The sequence below is a fragment of the Wasmannia auropunctata genome, unplaced genomic scaffold (assembly GCF_000956235.1).
Source record: "Wasmannia auropunctata unplaced genomic scaffold, wasmannia.A_1.0 LD334208.1, whole genome shotgun sequence".
NCBI classification, from domain to species: domain Eukaryota; kingdom Metazoa; phylum Arthropoda; class Insecta; order Hymenoptera; family Formicidae; genus Wasmannia; species Wasmannia auropunctata.
In genome coordinates, this window is record NW_012028682.1 from 529,246 (window position 1) to 547,467 (window position 18,222).

Here is an 18,222-nt window from a genome sequence, read left to right on the forward strand (position 1 = left end):
TATTTTTAGAATCGATACATGAAGAATAATACAAATTGTTATTGTTATAAAATTATATAAATTGTATATTGATTAATATATAATTAAAAAATGGAATTTTCTCTTGCGAGGTTGGCTTGTGGAATGATAAGATTGGATTTTAAATTAGTGATTGCCATTCTCTACCCAGAAAAGTGAGCAAAAAATGTCAAATTTGATGAATTAATAGAAATTCAGATTGTTTTTTCTGGATAACATTAATTACGCATTGCTAAGCGCGATTTTTGTATATTATTAATTCGTTAAGCGAATAATGAACGGTGCAAAGTTTTTAACATGTATGTTAAGAGATGGACTTGTTGAATGCATATAAATTTTTAACATAATCACATACTCACAGTAATGATCGTGCATATATGAAATATATGCAGTGTGAATCGATTAACGGATTCAGGATTGTATCCTTATCGTCGAGGATGCGAACAGCCAATTTTTTTGTAATGTGTCGCGCCATAAGGAGTGATAAAGTAATCTTTGTGAATGAGGAGATATATCTAATATCAGAAAATCTTGATAGCGTGGATTGTGATTCACGACCTTGTCGAGAATGCACTGTGTATTTGCAAATGGGGAAAATGGCAAAACGCTGCCATTATATTAACACAAAATTATTTTTTGTTGTTTTGGTGTACAAACATGGGTATGCAAACAATATAAGTTTATCGAGCAATCAATTCTTACGAGATATTATTCTCAATATTTTCAATATTATTCTCGTTCCCACAGAATGTTCTCACAATCAGTGAATTTTCTCAGTGTACATTCTCGTTCTTGTTTCGCGTCGTGAACGATAAATCATGTCGCTTGTTGAGCAAATGTTATAGCTTATCCTGATGACAGCTTTAATGTTGGAGGAATAATAATCCGGTCGGAAATTATTATACATAGACTGTATGTCGTATTCCATTGTCCCGATCAATGTATCTATCAGATTATATGAATTGCATTGAAATGTTTATGTGACAGATAATGGTCGATGTGTAATCATATCCAACAATGCAATAGACATATCGATGAAGAAGAATCATTGACAAATCGATAAAACATTCCTCTTATAATAAAAGTACGAGTATCAATTATTCCACGAATTTCCATCCTCGAGCGATTAAATTGTATTTTCTATCAAACGGACAAAACATTTCAAATCCAAAGAAACAAATACACATATTGTTTCAAATATTGTTTTACTTATTTGAAAATAAATACACACATTTTTAACTCATTAAATATTATAATATGTATGAAAAAATTTATTTAAATTAACCTGTCGAAATTTTTTCGAAAAAAAATTTCGCGTGATGCGCATCAGAAAAATGCGTGAATCAAAGGAAATGCAAAGAAGATTCGTGTTCGATTCCTCGCTCTTGCTGTGCACATTCATACGATTTTCCACGAACGCGATTCTTCGGGAGTTACGACCTTTTGCCTCGTGCATCGAAGAACACTCCCCTTCCTTTCCTACTTCTCGCCGCTCGGCGAAGCCGCGACGTAACGAGTTATCGGTAGGTACACTCCGATAATAGCACGCATTCCATTCATATCAGCATCTCTCGGCGGCCGGTCTGCCACCGCGAACCGTCTCTCACGCACGTACGCATGCGGACGTGCGTGCTTATACGTATCTCGTAGAGTCAGAGTCGGACGTTCGCGAGACGTTGAATAAAAATTGAAATCCCCATGCTCGAGACTTTTCGCAACGATAGCGATAGCAAACGGCACTTTCCTTTCGCACAGCACTTTCCTCTTATCGCTACACTCGTGACGTGGGGTACTTTCATAAGCGTTATTAATTGAATGATAGACTATTTATATACGTTCGATCGAATATTTGCCGATTAAACTCGCAATTAAGAGCTGGAATGAGCGAAGGGATAGAAATAGATCGAGCGGCAGCTTTAACGAGAGAGAGAGAGAGAGAGAGAGAGAGAGAGAGAGAAGAGAGAGAGAGAGAGAGAGAGAGAGAGAGAGAGACGGTCTCGTAATTAAACATTTCATACGCAGCATGTCACAGGCCTATATTGAACCTTTTATGGATTTTCTCTAACTAATTTCAAACGAAAGATATCAAGGAGAAAAGTTTATTTTGGAAATTTCGACTTATGATTTTACGTAAAATCAGCTTTTTGGGTGTACATTAATAGCGAACCGCTCTATGCAATTGGTATTAGTTTAAACATATCCAACGGTTGAAGAGGAGAATAAGATAATATAATTCACGTAAGAGGGAAAGAGAAAGCAATCCGTTCGTTTGTAGACCGACATTTTATAATTCTAATTGCCGCATAATTCTGCGCCGAAACGAGCATGATTCATGCAAGGTGCAAACATTTCTCGCGAGCGAGAGTTGCGAGTGTGTCTTCGCGCACACAGCTTTATTAAAGCAGATATAAGTCACACAAATGTACATATGTGCGCGCGCGCATGTGTGCCAATAAACGCAAAATGCACCGAGAACTTTCCCCAGCAGGAATTCGTTAAATCTTGCTGTATCTGGCCGATAAGGTAACGGTGCTACCGCGAATATATATATACCGGGTGTCTTGGTGTTACATCGTGTCAGTGTAATTATAATTATACTGTATAAAGTTTCTTGATTGTATAAATTGATCGCGGGGATCACAATATTTCCGATGATGCCAGTTGACAGATGACGTAAATAGACACGATAGAGTGTCTATCTAGAGATTTATCTGTGTCATTGGTTTAATTTTATACAGTTCTTTCTCTCGATGTCTTAATTTATCGCGACTTTTATCACGTACAGGCGATTCCAAAGCCGTAACTGACGATAGATTTTTTTGGAGTTTAGCCCCAAGACAAGCGAGCGATCCAAGTTATTATGTAGTTGTTTATGATACGTTAATCGGTACGTATGTAAAACGCGCTTGAGGGATTAAACGCCGCGTCGTCGTCAAATTAATTGCCTATTCGGGGAACGTGAAAGGCGCCATCGGGTTGTTTTGCGCCGTGAAACGCAGGCGACGCGCTGTGGAATGCACGACGCTATCGCGCTTCGGCGTCGTATCAGCCGTTATCTTCACCGGAGACAGGTGCGAAAATAAGTTTTGCGACGCATTAATTCGGCTAGTATTCGTTCATTCCTTTCTCGTTGCATACCACCTCGATTAAGATCTTCAGTAGTCTAGTTTTTCTCAGACTGCTTTATTTTGTTATTTACATTATGAGTGCGATTTACAATGCTATTTGTACCGTCACGAATGAATGAATAAGATTTTATTTTATATATCTTCGTACTTCTAATATTAACTACTTTTTTTTTGTTCGTTTCTTGCGTAATTGAAGAGTTATCGATTTTTTTTTTTTTAAATAAGGAAACAGTCGAGGAATTTATAAGAATAAATCTCTGGGATATCCTGTACATCCTTCGCGTCAAACTGAGTGCATTTTTACATCTCGTTGTCTCTCCGAGATAAATAAAATGGTATTAGGGAGGCGTGTAGTAGGTTTGCGCGCTGTTTACGCGTTGCAACGCAACGGCGCGGCGGTGACGCGCACACTCGTATAACATTTGCGGAATGCGCGATACACTTTCACTCGGTATAAGCATTAATACAAAAGTAAGGTGCTTTCGGTGCGGCGCGGATTTACCGCGGCGAATCGTGTAACCCCACGTTGACTCCTGACGATGTGTGGAGTCCGAGCATCGTGGCGACTTCTGTGAGCAAGAACGCGGACTGCGTCACATAGCGGGGCTCGTCAGTCGGCGCGTATGAATCAAACTGATATCCTTGTGTATAAAAGCTTGCGTCCGCGATATCAAACGATCGCGAATCGGAATTGCGCGGGACATATGTGAGGGACGCAGCGATAAAGGGCTGACAGTTTCTCGTATATATATATATATGCAAATAAATAATGCCTAATGAATTCTTTCTTATACGGAACTAATTGTAAGAACCTTGAAAAAAACGTCATTCTGCGAGAATGAAGTAACATCTTTCTTTTTTTTATCTTTAATTATTAGACGAGGTACATATTTCGACATGACTAAATGATTGAAAGAATAGAATAGAGTAAAACAATATAACAATAATAAGAGAGAGACAAGGATGGATAAAACTTTCCATTTTTAAATAAAACAATCTTTTTAATTTTTACGAATTTTGTTTCGAGGTTATTGCGATTTATATGTCTCGATTATGATTTATAAAAAAAAAGGTGAAATTAGCGGAGAGAGAAAGAATTTTGGAAAAGGTGCCGTGATGGCGAAAAAGGAGAAGGGGGAAGGGGGGGGGGAGCAGCAGGTCGCGTGTATATCCAGTTCTTGTATTAGCCGTGGTCCTCTCCTCTTCTCTCTCTCCATTCTTCCCTCCTCCCACTCTTTTCCTCTCGCGGCAGCCACGTGCGCCTTGAGGAACTCTTCTTTTATATCCCGCGTCCTTTGTTCGGCAGCAGCTGTCCGGCCAAAGAAATTCCTTTCTCGACCGTCAGCCCGATTACTCTCGATCCCTCCATTCCCCCTCTCTCGATCCCTTCCCCCCTTCCTCCCGCCATCGAACGTAAATCTGAATCAGATATCACTGATCTCGCGCGTTCCATCCGACGCTTGCAAAAATTCATGCGCACGCCGATAAATGTACGTATACATGTGCGAAATGCTTTTATACGGTATCCGTATATCCTACGCGAAAAATATCTGAACGATGGGATACATTGTCGACAAATTTTGAAATTCAAGTTTTTATAAAGAAAGTCTTATTACAAAGTTTATTTAAAATAAAAAATTATATCTTTTCTCAATAAATTTTGAGAGTTCAAATTTTACCGAGGAATTCGAATTACGAGTATTGTGAGAACCATACCAACGATAATCGTGAGAACCATACAGACGATGCATATGTATACTCATTACGTCGATAAGGCACGTAACATTAACGAATGTTTTTACTAATACTTAAGTGTCTTTCCAATTATTGTTGTTTATCCTATTTGCCCGTTTTACACTCAAGAACAAAATGTATTAGTCATACTCTGAACAGTACTTCAAAAAGGCATTGTGATGTAGAAGATTATAATTGTATTTTACGAGATATACTTTATATATTAATGAAGTACAATGTCAACAAACGCGCTAAAATTCTCATGAATTATCTTCCCGAATTAATTTATAAGTTATTTTTATTTTTTACGGAACGAACGCTTTAAAATTATAGATTTTCATAGAAGATTTTGCATTTTATGCGAAAAAGTTACAAGTGAAACATCACATTGGAGATCGAGAATGCGAAATTGCGTCCGCTTATATGCACGTCCGATTTTCCTATCTCCGTGATCCCGAAGTGGATCAGGTTGTTTAGAGAGGCCCTGGTGGGACCCTTCGAGCGAAGCACGAGACCCACTTCATACGGAATTCGGTAGCCACAGGGCGATCACGTGAGCGCCCGGTAGCACTCGGGCCCCCAACGCGTTCTCCTCCCCCTCTGTTCCTTCTACTCCACTCCTCTACCTAAACCTAATCATTTTAATCTCGAGAGCACGTTCCTCTTTCTTCCTTTTCGTCGTGGCGGCCATCGTCGGGTCCTCATCAACCTTGGGAGGTAGTAGCGGGGTCTGGCCGAATTCTACGAAAGTCATGTCCGGTGGAAACTTAAGCGACGTTGTCTACACGGCTGCACGTCACAAAATTCATAAATCTCGCATTCTTGTCAAGAATCAAGACTTTTTAATTTCATTTCTTAATATTTGGAAATATTTTATCGGCGTGTTTTATGTGTTTGAGTGCGAATATATGTTTGATGAATATCATATATAAAACTCTCTGTTTATAATTGAATAATGGTATAAACGATTACTTGCAGCTTCCGCATTACGTATAATCTCTGAATTATTCAAGTTATTTATTAATTATTTCGTAAAACGTAAACATACAAATTTATATTTTTGATATATCTGTTGCTTACTTAGTCGTTCAATATTTCGTTTGGATAAAAGAATAGCAAAGTAAATGAACATAAATAAAAAGAATGTAATTTAATTCTAATTAATTTTTGCTAGTAATGAACACAAGACATTTTTCAAAAAATTTCTTTGTCAATAACTGTGGCTTCTATCGAACTTGTGTTGCGTCCATTTCTTTCTTTCTCACTCGCTCGTTCGTTTGCTCGCGTATTCACAAGAAAATCTTACGAATGCGTCCAATTACAAAACACCGCGGGCATTCCTGAATAAGCCTATACACTAAGGTCGTAATAGTGGCCTGGCACTGGCCTCGTACATATCCTCGGTCCATCTCCATTCCTCTCTCTCTCTCTCTCTCTCCCCCTCTCCCTCCCTGCTTCTCTCTGTTACTTTGTTTTCTCTCTCCTTTATTTGTACTCCCTCTTCGCGCGCGAACCCGCGTGGTTGGCGCACTATAAAAGGGGGCCCCGCGGACCGGGCCCGACCCAGGTCCCGCTGCCTCCGCGCCGCCACGCCGCGCCGCGCGTTCAGATAAATATGCGGGAGGGGTCGGAATTCCTCACTCGGCTGCATTCCGATCCCTCCTCCTCCGCCGTCTCCACTGCCGCCACCATCACCATCCGCACTCGCTCGCGCGAGCGGGCCTCCTTCCTTACCATTACTCCTTGCAATGTGAACTTCTCGGCCGCGGCCTCTCTTTCTCGCTTTCCTCGTTCTTTCCTGCCTTTTTCTCTCTCTCTCTCTCTCTCGGTCTTTATCTCATGTTCTAGCTCGCGCGGAAATCATCTCTCTGGTAGTGTCAAACTCTCACGGTATTCTGCATTTGTAACGTACAATTGACATAAAATGATGTAGGTCATAAAGAATTTAAAAAATCTATATAACAGCTTCTGTTTTCTGTAGCTTAAATACAATGTTTCTTATCCTATGCAAAGCGTTTAATTGGCAATTCTTCTATTTTTTTCTGTCTCGCTTCGTTTTCTTCTATAATAGGTTTTCCAAAGAGTAAGGACACTTGTTTGCTTCACCGGCTTTTAACCTCTTTCATCCCTCTCTTTGTTTTTATTTCTGTTTATTTCTTCTCAGCTTTCTCGTTGGTTTTCTCTTATTCGCACTTTAGCAACATACAATGCATTTGCCTTCTTTCCTCCTTCATTTCTTCCCTACTATACTTCATTCTTTTCGTATTAGCTTTTCTGTTTTCATAGTATTTTCTGACATCCTCGTCTATCGGATATGTTCTCGGACTTCTCTTCCCATTTTTTCGCCATATATTTTTATTATATCGTCTTCCCCCGGCATTCCAATTTTCTTCTGGACCATTCGTAACTCTTCTGTTTACTCGCTCCCTTCCTTCTCGTCATCTCTCCTCAGAAACGCATTCCCGTCGGCTTCCTCATATATTTTCTTCCTAGTGCAGCTCTTGTCTTCCGCTTCGCTACGGACATCGTCCTTTCATGACTTTCATCGCGCGGAAAGATGCCGCACGCAAGTGCCGAGATGAAGCCACCGAGATAACACACGTGCGTGCACGCATACACGCTGTGCCACAGCGATGCCAGAATTATTATAGATGGCGAATCCACCTTCGCAATGTATGTGCAACCCTGATACGCCTGATCTGATTCCTGATTAACCGAAAAGATGATTGTCCGACCAGAATACCTTAATATTTTAATCCTCGCAACAATATACAAATCATATTACTTGTGTCAGTTTCGGATATTGGCAATTTTTCGCTTGATTTGCCTTAGTCAGGTTTTTATCTGTGTGTCAATAGATTAAACGGAAAACAGATAAGAGATTTCGCTCGTACGTAAATTAATAATGTTTCTTAATGAGAAATTTCTTCGGTGACGATACAATCGACATGCGCAAACACGATTTTGCAATACGAAGTAAGAAAGTATTGAGTCTGCAGCGTAATCACTTTTACTACGTGTGTGCGCATAGAATGCAATCGGAAAATGACCGATTAATTGGTATTCGGGATCGGTAATCTGTTCCTATTTGTAATCCTTCGACTCTTCTAATCATCTTTCTCATCTAAGATAAGAGTTCTTTCGAGCCATTAGTGAGCCGATGAGGCAAGTCATCCCGATGTAAAATGAAAGGACTAAAAGAGAAAAGACATTAGGAATGCATAATTCGTTTAAAAAAGACTGACGCGGCGATTTTAGATGCTACTTTTGAATAATAATGTTTTTCGTGTAATCTTCAAATAAAAAACTGCTTAAGAGGAAAGTATATGCACAAGAAATACCTGAGACAATTGGTTCAGATCGTTGGTTTAATCTTTGTCGGAATTATCCGAAATCGAAGACGTTACTCTCGGGTGAGGATGGTTCTATCGAGATGGTTGGAATTTTGAACGAGAGCAAACGACGACGTTCGTGGTTTCCCGTAGCATTCTCAAGACGGAGGACGCGAGGCGCTCGCGAGAACGAAGAGCAGGAAGAAAGAAGGAAAGAGAAAGAAAGCGCGCGCGAGAGAGAGAAAGAGTGAGAGAGGAGGGAGAAAAGGCAGGCCGATGGAATGGAATTCAGCAATCAGTTAGGTATTCGGCTTCTAGGATAGCGAGCTTCAGGCGGTATAAATCGCGGCCGTTTGCACAGGAATATATCCGAGAGACGCCTTCCGCCTCCTCTTCGTCCTGTCGTATCCCCACTCTTCTCCACGGATCCGACGATGCGCGGATCGTCTTCCTTCTCGTATGATCCTGCCATACCTTCTTCCCCCTCGTATCCTTCGAGATGACCTTTTGTTTTTTGTCGTACTAGGAACGGTATTAGGCGTCTCGCTTGGAATGCGGCTGTCGCTGAAGAGCCCTCGTTCCTTCGACTCCTTTCAAGCGGGCGATATGTCCTAGACATCAAATGATACCGAGAATATAGGGATATAAGCTCCAGCATTTCAGTTATAGTTGTAAACAAAACGATTATAGTGAATCAGGCGTAAAATCGTACAATATTAATATTAATTCTAGATATATTTAATTCATTCATTATAAAATATTAAAAAAAAAAAATTTTTAGGCAAAATTTATATATACATGTATATATTATTTAAGAGACTTGGATATTAATTGCAGAAGACAGTTTAATCTGTATGATATAAAGTTGTGAAACTTTAGAGTTATAAAATTGCTAGAGAAATAACAAAGTAAATGATGTTACATTTATAAAGCAGTGGAAAGAAAACACAGCTATAATTTTATTAGCTTACAAAATATGCTAAATGTTTATGTTCTCTTATCGTGGAGTGAATTCAAAAGCTAACCGAGAAAAAAAAAGCGTTGACGAAAATAATTGCATCGCAAATATATATTTGAAAGAGGTTGAAATCAGAGGAGAATGACGACTGGGACTCACGAGCGCGGGTCGAAGATTTCCTATCGGAAATCGAAGTCATTTTGCCGTTCCGGGGAAGAGAAAAAGAAAGTCCATCGAACGAAAAAAGAATGCGTTAGTCGGAGGTCGCCGAGCCGTCGCGGTGACGGCAACGAAGAAGTAGGAAGAGATGGAGAAGAAAAAGGATAAGGATGGAGAGGACAGGCGGGTGGAAAAATAAGACCCCTTTCCGCGGAGCGGACGAACAGGCCTGTACTCGATACCATCTGTATGCTCTCTCAACAATAATAGTATGGACCAAGAAATATGCGCACGAGGCGCCGTTCTCTCCGACGTTTTGAGGGCGAAGAGGAAGAGTGGCGCGGTGGGGAAGGGGAGAGGGAGAGAGAGATCGTGATGGCTTCGCGGAGAAGATGCGGGAAGGCGAGGCGGGGAGGGAAAGGGGGGGGAAGGAGCGGAAAGAACCCGTGTGCTCTCCTCCGGTGCACATACTGGAGCCTCACGGATGAGGCGAGTCCCCACGATTGGCGGAGAGTGGTGGGATGGCGAGCAACGAGCGAGGCCCCGCTGCCCTGCCGGCTGGGCCCGCTCTTAGATGATCATCCGGAGACACGGCTGATGGGGCCAGTAGGGGCCCCAGAAATTCCAACAAGGACGGGGCATAATGCGCGACTCAAGGTCGGTTCTACTACCGACGGCAAGGCCCCGACGGGATGCGACCACGTTCAAGCAGGGTCGTACTGTGACCTCGCCGGATCTCCTCCCCGCTCTTCCCTTTTCCCTCCTCTTTCCTTGCCCTTCCATCGCGTCCCTTCTTCATACCTCGTCCTACCTTTCCCTCGTTCATTCGTCCTCGTCCTCCGCTGATTCCTCAGCAATCCTGACTACCCTCTCGTCCACCTTCCTCCGCTTGCTCCTGTCCTCATAGTTTGCGCGCGCGCGCTGTCCCCACCAATGACAGAATCGTGCACTGGCCCTCAGGCGCCCTGCGCTTCTGGATTGCATTGCATGCGACGACATTCCACAAGTCTAAAAAAATAGACACCCTCCAGGGCCAGAATGATGATGATAAACATGGATTTCGATACCTTGCACAATGAACAGAAACTTATTTACTCTAATGAAGATTTTTATCTACATAAAAACTGAACAAATATTTGCAAGACATTATAATTTTTGTTATTATCGGTTATATAATAGGTTTCTTTTATCATCTTTGCAATTTTGCATGTGCCTATTGCAATGAATATACAAAATATACTAATATAGTGACATTTTACTATAGTTTAGTATAAAACAATTTTATAACTCTTGTCAATTGAAAATTTTGATAATAATGATGCTTAAATTTTTAATCAAACTAAAATACGAGTGTGAAATTTTTTTCTTTCATGGAAAGAAATTTTCACATTTTTAAATAATGGATTATTAAGATAAAGAATTTAATAGCTTCAGTTCCAGCAATTGTATGGCAAGTTAATTGATTTATTTTCAATGTGAGAGCAAGGCATTGCACCGCGCCATTTAAATTTTAAAAACTAATCCTTTCTAAATCAGAACTTGAAGTTTGAATCGAACTCTAAGGTCCCGGTTACGATAATCCTACTGAAGCCCGCCTTTTTACGCCGGTAAGAAAGAGGCGCTTGAGGCCATCAAGAAGTGAGAGAGAGATGGCATGAAAAATATACGATAGAGGAAACGCCTGGAATGAGAGAGGAGAAGATGACGAAGAAGAAGCAGAAGAAGAAGAAGCAGAAGAAGACGAGGAGGAAGAGGATGAAGAGGGAGTACGTGGAGCCAGTTTGTGCTCCATCCCGTTGAAGAGAGAAAAGAATCTGTGTGCGCGAGGTTGCAATAGTGGGGGTAAAAGGGGTATTGGAGAAGGGATAGGACAGATACCGAAGAGGGGCAGGCAGGACTGGCCGGACGAAGCAAGAAGCGAAGGAAGAGAAGGCAAAAAGAGGAAAAAAGGTGGGATCCCTTAAAAATTGAGACCCACGGAGGTGGGGATCGGAATTTCGGGCCCCGTACACCGGCCAGTCTCGAGGAGGCCTTCGCGAAGATGAGGCGAGGAGAAAAGAGGAGATAGAAGAGTACACGAAAGCGCAGGAGACGGGATCGAGAGGAGGAAGTGAAGAAGTGGAGAAACGAAAGGAGCGAAGAGAGAGAGAGAGAGAGAGAGAGAGAGAGAGAGAAGGTGGAAGAGGAATAGAAAGAAGAGAGGAAGAGAGGAAAAAGCGGAGGTGAAGGAGGAGAAACAAGAGGAAGAAAGGCATCACGTAGCCACAGAGAGTGCGCACAGTTCACCGTGTACTCGGCATGGACCGTCAGTACACTCTCTGCGTACTTGTACCGGCACATCAGTACCGTAACTACGTGAATAATTATCATCATCATCAGCAGCAGCAGCAGGCACAGGAGCAGCAACACAAGAGTTTGCAACCTCCAACATATCTTCAATATCAACAGCAACGCTTAATTCAGCAGCAGCAGCAGCAACAGCAAGAGCAGATCTACGAGAACGTCGTATCGCAGTATCGTATGAGAATGTGCTATCATAATGATTACGAGAACGACGAGCAGATACAGAGGTTTTACTGGGAGCAGTGTTATAAGCGCAACGATACTGATACCACAGCGTATTACTACTGCGAATATGTAAGGACTCACTTGGGATTACTCATATGAAATATTTGGATGTACTTGTTGGTTCCGCCAGTTGATATCGCGTGTGTCGCTTCCTTTCTTCGAAGACGTGTACTTTGGTGCTTTTCTTCGCAAAATTACGTTCTCGTTTTTTTGAGAGGTGTTTTGCAAAATTTCCTCACTAAAGCTGTAAATTCTTTTACGACGAAATGTGATTATGTGCCAGCGAATGTGAACGGTCGAGATTTTTTTTAGTGATCGACTTTTAGTGATCGATTTTAGTGATTTTTTTTTAGAGATCGATATGTAGAGATCGTGATGCATACTTTGCATTCGAAATCGTGCTTTTTCCGAATATCGAGGAATACAGTGATATGGAATAATCGTAAAACTGCATAAAAGGAATATTTAATTATACTTTTCATGTAAAACGTTTTAAGCATACCGTGTATTAGCGTATTATACTTACTGCATGATTGAGATAAAGCTTTTTTATTCTAATTAGTTAATCTGTGAAAATATCATATACAGAAGTGTAGATCTTCTTCAATGATTATCGAGAGGAGCTCTAGAAAAAGTCCTTTGCGTATTAAAAGAAAGATATTTAACCCTTTGAATTTATTTTCCTGGAGGATTTTATTTAATCTTCCTCACTTATATTCTATACCATATATCATCTATCTTTATATATTATAATAAAATCATCTGATATACGCATTCTGCACACGATTCTACACGCGCAATTTGATTGCGCAGGTGATCGCTAAATATAAATAATCGAAAACCAAACAGATTTCGGCAACGCTATTATGGAAGCACAATCACCTAAATGTTTACAACTTAAGTAACTATTTAAAAGTTACATAACTACGAGCAACTATTCCTTCATTCTTTAGCATTTATCGTTTTCTTAACACATTAATTAATTAATTTGTCTTACACGCATTATGAGAAAAGATTACAATGATGCGAGAAAACGACTTACATTATGTTATGTGATAGTGATACAGATATGAGAATCAGTTAGTAACAGTTGTTCTAAAAAGATTCAAATTTTTGTGTTATAGGCAAAGAAGGAGATCTATGACGTAAAACATCAAAGGCTCTGCCTGGCTCAGGATGAGTACAATCACCTCAATAACGCCTTGACCACTCTTGGCGCATCGCGTACAAGTTGTGAGTGTAATTTAACAGAAAGTGTATTTTAATTGTTTTCTGAATTAATTAATAACTTGGACACCGTATGCGCGTTATATGTATTTATGAATGTTTTGTCAATCCTATTGATGATTGAAAAGTGTTCCGTTAAAATGCAGAACATTATTACGAATTAAGGAATTTGTTATGATCGGCAGTTTTCGAATTTTATATTTTACACACGATTGAATGTCCGATTTTAAATATATTATAATGCGAGTAGGTAAAAAGAAAATCTTTTATCATCGGAAAGTGTTGACGAACATTTGTGGTTTGCAGTGTGTTCCAGCTCAAGTTCCTTGAGTACCAAATATGACCCTGACCTGCTTAAATCAGACGTGGCACTCGCAAGGAGCCGAGTTTCTCGACTAAAACGAGAACTCGAGCAAATTCGAGCGGAGATGAACTGCACGCAACGAGGAGTGGATACTCTCGCCAGGTATTGCATATATGCGAACATTAATCGGCGACAAACAATTTTTGTATTAAACTATTTAAATAATTTAATTTCAATTTCTTTCCGGATTTAAAATTTAATTTAAGAATTACATATCGTAATGCAAATTATTTTATATACATTACATTTTACTAAGATGTTATGCAAAATTTTGTCTTACGTTTATTTTAATAATATTTATTAATAATTATTCTAATAATAATTTTAATTCAAGAAATCAAAGCTTTATAGATATCATAGAATTATAAAAATGCTTTTTTTTGATAATTGACAATCATATTATATTGCCAGCTATTTGTGTAGTACTTATAACAGTACTGAAAGTTGTTCTAAGTTTAGCGATCCACTCTTCTTTCCGCAGTGTGGAACAAAAATTGAGCAGCCATCATGGTGGATGCTACAATATCATGGAGGCGCAAGCGATTATGACGGAGCTTCGCAACATTCAGAAGTCTTTGAGCTCGGGCGAGAAGGAGAAGGCTGAGCTAATGCAATCGCTCGCGCAACTAAAGGATGAACTGACCAGGTTGCAACTATGCGAGGGCAGTCCGGAAGCTAGCACGCTTAGCTTGCCGCAGGAGAAGCTCAGCACAGCCTCCCAGACCGATCTCTCGGGCGAGCTGGTACCGATCGGCACCCGGCTGGCCGAAATGGCGCGTATGAGGCTGCAATATGATGAGGCGAGAAAACAGATTCAGCATATACAACAGCAGTTGGCGGATCTCGAAGAAAAAGTGACGCCGGGTCAAACTGAGAGCGACAAGGACAAGCTGTTACTGTTCCAAGAAAAGGAACAATTACTGAGGGAATTACGTAGCATCACGCCGCGCACAAGGACGCAACAGGACATGAAGAAAATCCAATTGGAAATCCGTAGGCTCGAGCAGGACCTTAATACTGCGTTCGAGCTTTCGAACAAGACCATCACCGATCGCGTGCGACTTCACGAAGAGAAGCAACTGCTACTGCAGCAACTTAGGAATGCGCTACGCTCAATGGCAATGTTGGAGGGTCAATTGAAGACTCTGAGCGCCAGCACGTTGTCAGTGAGCAGCAGTTCCAGTCTCGGTAGTCTCAGCACGACGAGCAGCAAAGGTTCCCTTAGCTCCGGACTTAGTTTCACGGACATTTACGGTGGTCCTCAGTGTCTGGGATCGGCTAGCTTACAACAGGAACGACCGGTTGACATGGTCGACCTTCACAGACGTGTCGAGAGACTGTTGCGCGGTTCCGAGCAGAACAATCTTGTCGGCACACCTTCACCCGGCAGATCTCAGCCCAGTCTCTCCCCAAGATCGAGCTTGTCCAGTGTAAGCCCGCCGGTGTCACCGTTGTACGAAAATGCGCCGATGGGTCCGCCGCCTGCTTACGAGCAGGTGGAGCAGCAGAGGAGACAGTATCAGAGAGCGGCACCTGCAGCGACGGCTGTAACGACAACGGCGACAGCGATCAGTGGTACCGTCACGTCGCACCTGGACGGGACTCAATTAGAGGACCGTTTGTCGGAGTTTAGGCTTAGTCAGCAGCAAGGAGTAGCGTCACAGCAAGAACAGTCGTGCTCCGTGAATTCGCAGGATCGTCTGAAACTTGTGGTTGGTCCCCATCCGCCCGTCGAGTTGCAATCGAGTAACATGTCCCAAGGCAGTGGCCTGGGCAGGCCTGGCGCGAGTAGCGGCGGCGCGCAGTTGCAATTGCAGCAGGTACCGCTATCGTCCTTGCCGCAAGAGCCACTCCCCTTGTCGCCGATCAGTGAGACGCCACCGCCTACCGGGATCAGGTCGAGAGCCAGCAGTTCCGGTACCAACACCAGATCCGTTTCCGCCGCGGTCTCTGACGAGAGCGTCGCAGGTGATTCCGGTGTCTTCGAAGCGTGCAATCGGAAAAGATTGTCCGAGCCCATTTCCGATGTGGACCCATTAGCTTCCGGCGAAATGAGCCTAGAAACGGCGCAGGTGAAGATTAAACTGAGGTATATTTCGTTTATTTATGGACTATATATCTGTATATTGATTTATTTATGTATATGTATAAATTAATTTTTCATTTTTTATGTAACATAATGTTTTAAATAAACATTTCTATTTATTTAACTACAATAATATATATATTGATAAATTATTATATACAAGTTTATTTATTTTTGGTTTTGTGAGAGTTTGTTTTTGTTATTGTGATGATTTAGATCTTGAAACGAACAACTGAATTAAAATCTATAATTTTACATTTGTTAGGTATTCAAAAAGCGACGAATTACTTTATGTTGGCATCGAACGCGCAAGAAATCTGGCCGCGCTTTTCATACCCGATAACGCGCAAGTGTGAGTATCTATATAATTCTTTTCTAATTACTTTTGCACGATATATATATATATATATATATATATATATATATTTCAAACAATATTTTATCTTGTCTCAATACTGCGACTAATGCATCGTTTACACTTTTTAATTCTCATTTTTTGGAGAACGTAAAACAAATATTTATATCAGTGATTAGTTAATATCGCAATGTATATAGTTGCCGCTGATAACTCGAACTATCCACGAACGGTATCTTATTTTATAAAAATAACTTCATCGATTAAATAACTTCGTTGCGCAATGTTAGATCAACCTGCCGGCGAGTTGCTTACGCAAATACACTCGACTTTTGTCTCTATTCGCCGTTCGCAATCGGCGATCTTAATAACCCGAGTTGGCCGGCCGATCGATCACTCCGGGGGCCCCTACCGACGTTTCTGAAATTGGAATGTAATTATGAAATCCTTGTCGCACACTCGTGTCCGGATCATTGACCAGCCGCGCGCCTCGCGTCGCGCTCACCTTTGTTACGTAAAAGCCGGCTATTATCAGCGATACCTCAGCGTCTCGCAATTAGCTTTACAGCCATTCAGGAATTTATTCCCGCGGCCATTGTGTCCGGCCATCAGCTATAAATTCGCAAAACGGCACGACCGACGCTTCGACGGTCGAGAAAGAGAGACAGATTAATGTATTATAGTTACGCGGGAGCGGTTGATTAATGATCCATCTTTCACGTGGTGGTGAACCCACGTTTTCCAATCTCGCCGATGAATGGAAAGAGAGGAAACGAGACAGAAAGGAGAAAAGAGAGATCGAGTCTATGCCCTCGAATTCTATTTGCTTTCGTCTGAATATTCTTTTAAAGAATAATTGATAATTTGCGAGCGAATCCGCGACCTGAGAGTGCAACACCTTTTTATCTACGAAACTAATATAACGTTTTTCTCTTGGGGTTTCAGGTACATCAAAGCCGCCCTGCTGCCGATGCAATCGCTCGTCAATCACATGTATTGCACGAAATCCGTCGTGGACTTGCGAAAACCGACCTTCGGCGAGACGTTCCCAATCGCCGTGCCGTTCAACAAATTGTTCACGAAGACGCTGCAAGTGACACTTTGGTGTACCGAGGCCGAGAAATGTTTGGTATGGATACTTTTCTCAAATTTCTTTTTATTTGACAATCCTTTATTAACGAAACTGATCGAAATTTTATATCTTTGAACAACATCTTTGACAAACAGACATCTTAATCGATAGCACAGTGTCTGCAGTCATCCCTATCGACTTGATTACAGGGTTCTGCTCAAGTCTCGCTGGCAGACTTCAGTCCAGAATCTTCTAGCGTGAAATGGTACAATATACTCTCCTTCCGCTTCATGCAACCGTCCGACAGTCCCGGTACCAGTACCAACGGCGCTTCTATGAGCGTCAGATTGGCGAAGCACGACAAGCAGGAGTCAGATATTTCGGTATACAGAAACGCGCAGAATACAAAAGAAGAAAGTAGTGACGAGAGTACGATAATCAGTTCCCAAACGTCCACCTTGACGAGGAATCAAGGCTGCGACGAGCTGCAGACAGCCGTAACATTGAAGTTGGAAGAACTGAATTGTCGACGTAGCCCGGAAGAAGAAAATGAGGACCATGATAGTGAAAGCGGGAGCGAGGGCAGCGACGAGGAAGGTATTATCGTGGAGTTTACGATGGAGGAAAATATTCTAGAGGACGTTTTGGAGCACGAGGTAAGAAACGTTGCTAGGTGATATTTATTTATCACTTCCATTCACTATCGAGTATATTAAAAGCATAATCACTGATTTAATAAGACTTTTGATACTTTTGTTTACCACTATTTTACGATTAGTGATTTTCTGTCGATAATCAAACTTGCGCTGAATCTTAAACCGTTTATTTATCAAAACTATAGGCAATTTTATTAAGAAGAAATCGATTTCAGAGTTTATAATGATTCTTCATTTATAACGTAACAGGAAGATGAAGAGTTGAACGAGGAAACAAGGCAAACACAGGACAAGGAAACAAACACTGAATGCGTGTTTATTCCGGAACAGGGCAAGCAAAGGAAACTCTCCGCGGCTGGCATCGCACCCGGCGCTATTCACGACGACAAAAACTCTTCTGTGAAAAGGAGCCAGACGTTCTCGCCGAGTGCGGCCGTCAGCAGAAATCATTATATCTGTCGGGTGAGTGTCGATCAAATTTTCCTTATTATTAGTAGTAATTGTTTTTTTTCATACAAAATTCTATACAGAATAAAAAAAATTGCAAGATATGAGGGTTTTAATT

General features: G+C 41.3%; 1 protein-coding gene across 2 annotated transcripts in view; it reads left to right on the top strand.

The window, feature by feature from the left end:
- Positions 1–18,222, top strand: part of LOC105459128 (protein kibra) — a 57,571-nt gene that overhangs the window by 36,071 nt on the left and 3,278 nt on the right. Inside the window, exons 1-8 of one of the 2 annotated variants that reach the window (XM_011704898.1) lie at positions 11,352–11,966; positions 13,022–13,130; positions 13,431–13,590; positions 13,970–15,577; positions 15,840–15,926; positions 16,875–17,058; positions 17,211–17,657; positions 17,907–18,119. In XM_011704898.1, the coding sequence (XP_011703200.1) occupies positions 11,628–11,966; positions 13,022–13,130; positions 13,431–13,590; positions 13,970–15,577; positions 15,840–15,926; positions 16,875–17,058; positions 17,211–17,657; positions 17,907–18,119 (3,147 nt within the window). In that variant the 5' untranslated portion in view covers positions 11,352–11,627. Of the gene's footprint in view, positions 1–11,351; positions 11,967–13,021; positions 13,131–13,430; positions 13,591–13,969; positions 15,578–15,839; positions 15,927–16,874; positions 17,059–17,210; positions 17,658–17,906; positions 18,120–18,222 lie in introns of those variants that run through there. The other variant, XM_011704899.1, reaches the window with a different exon arrangement.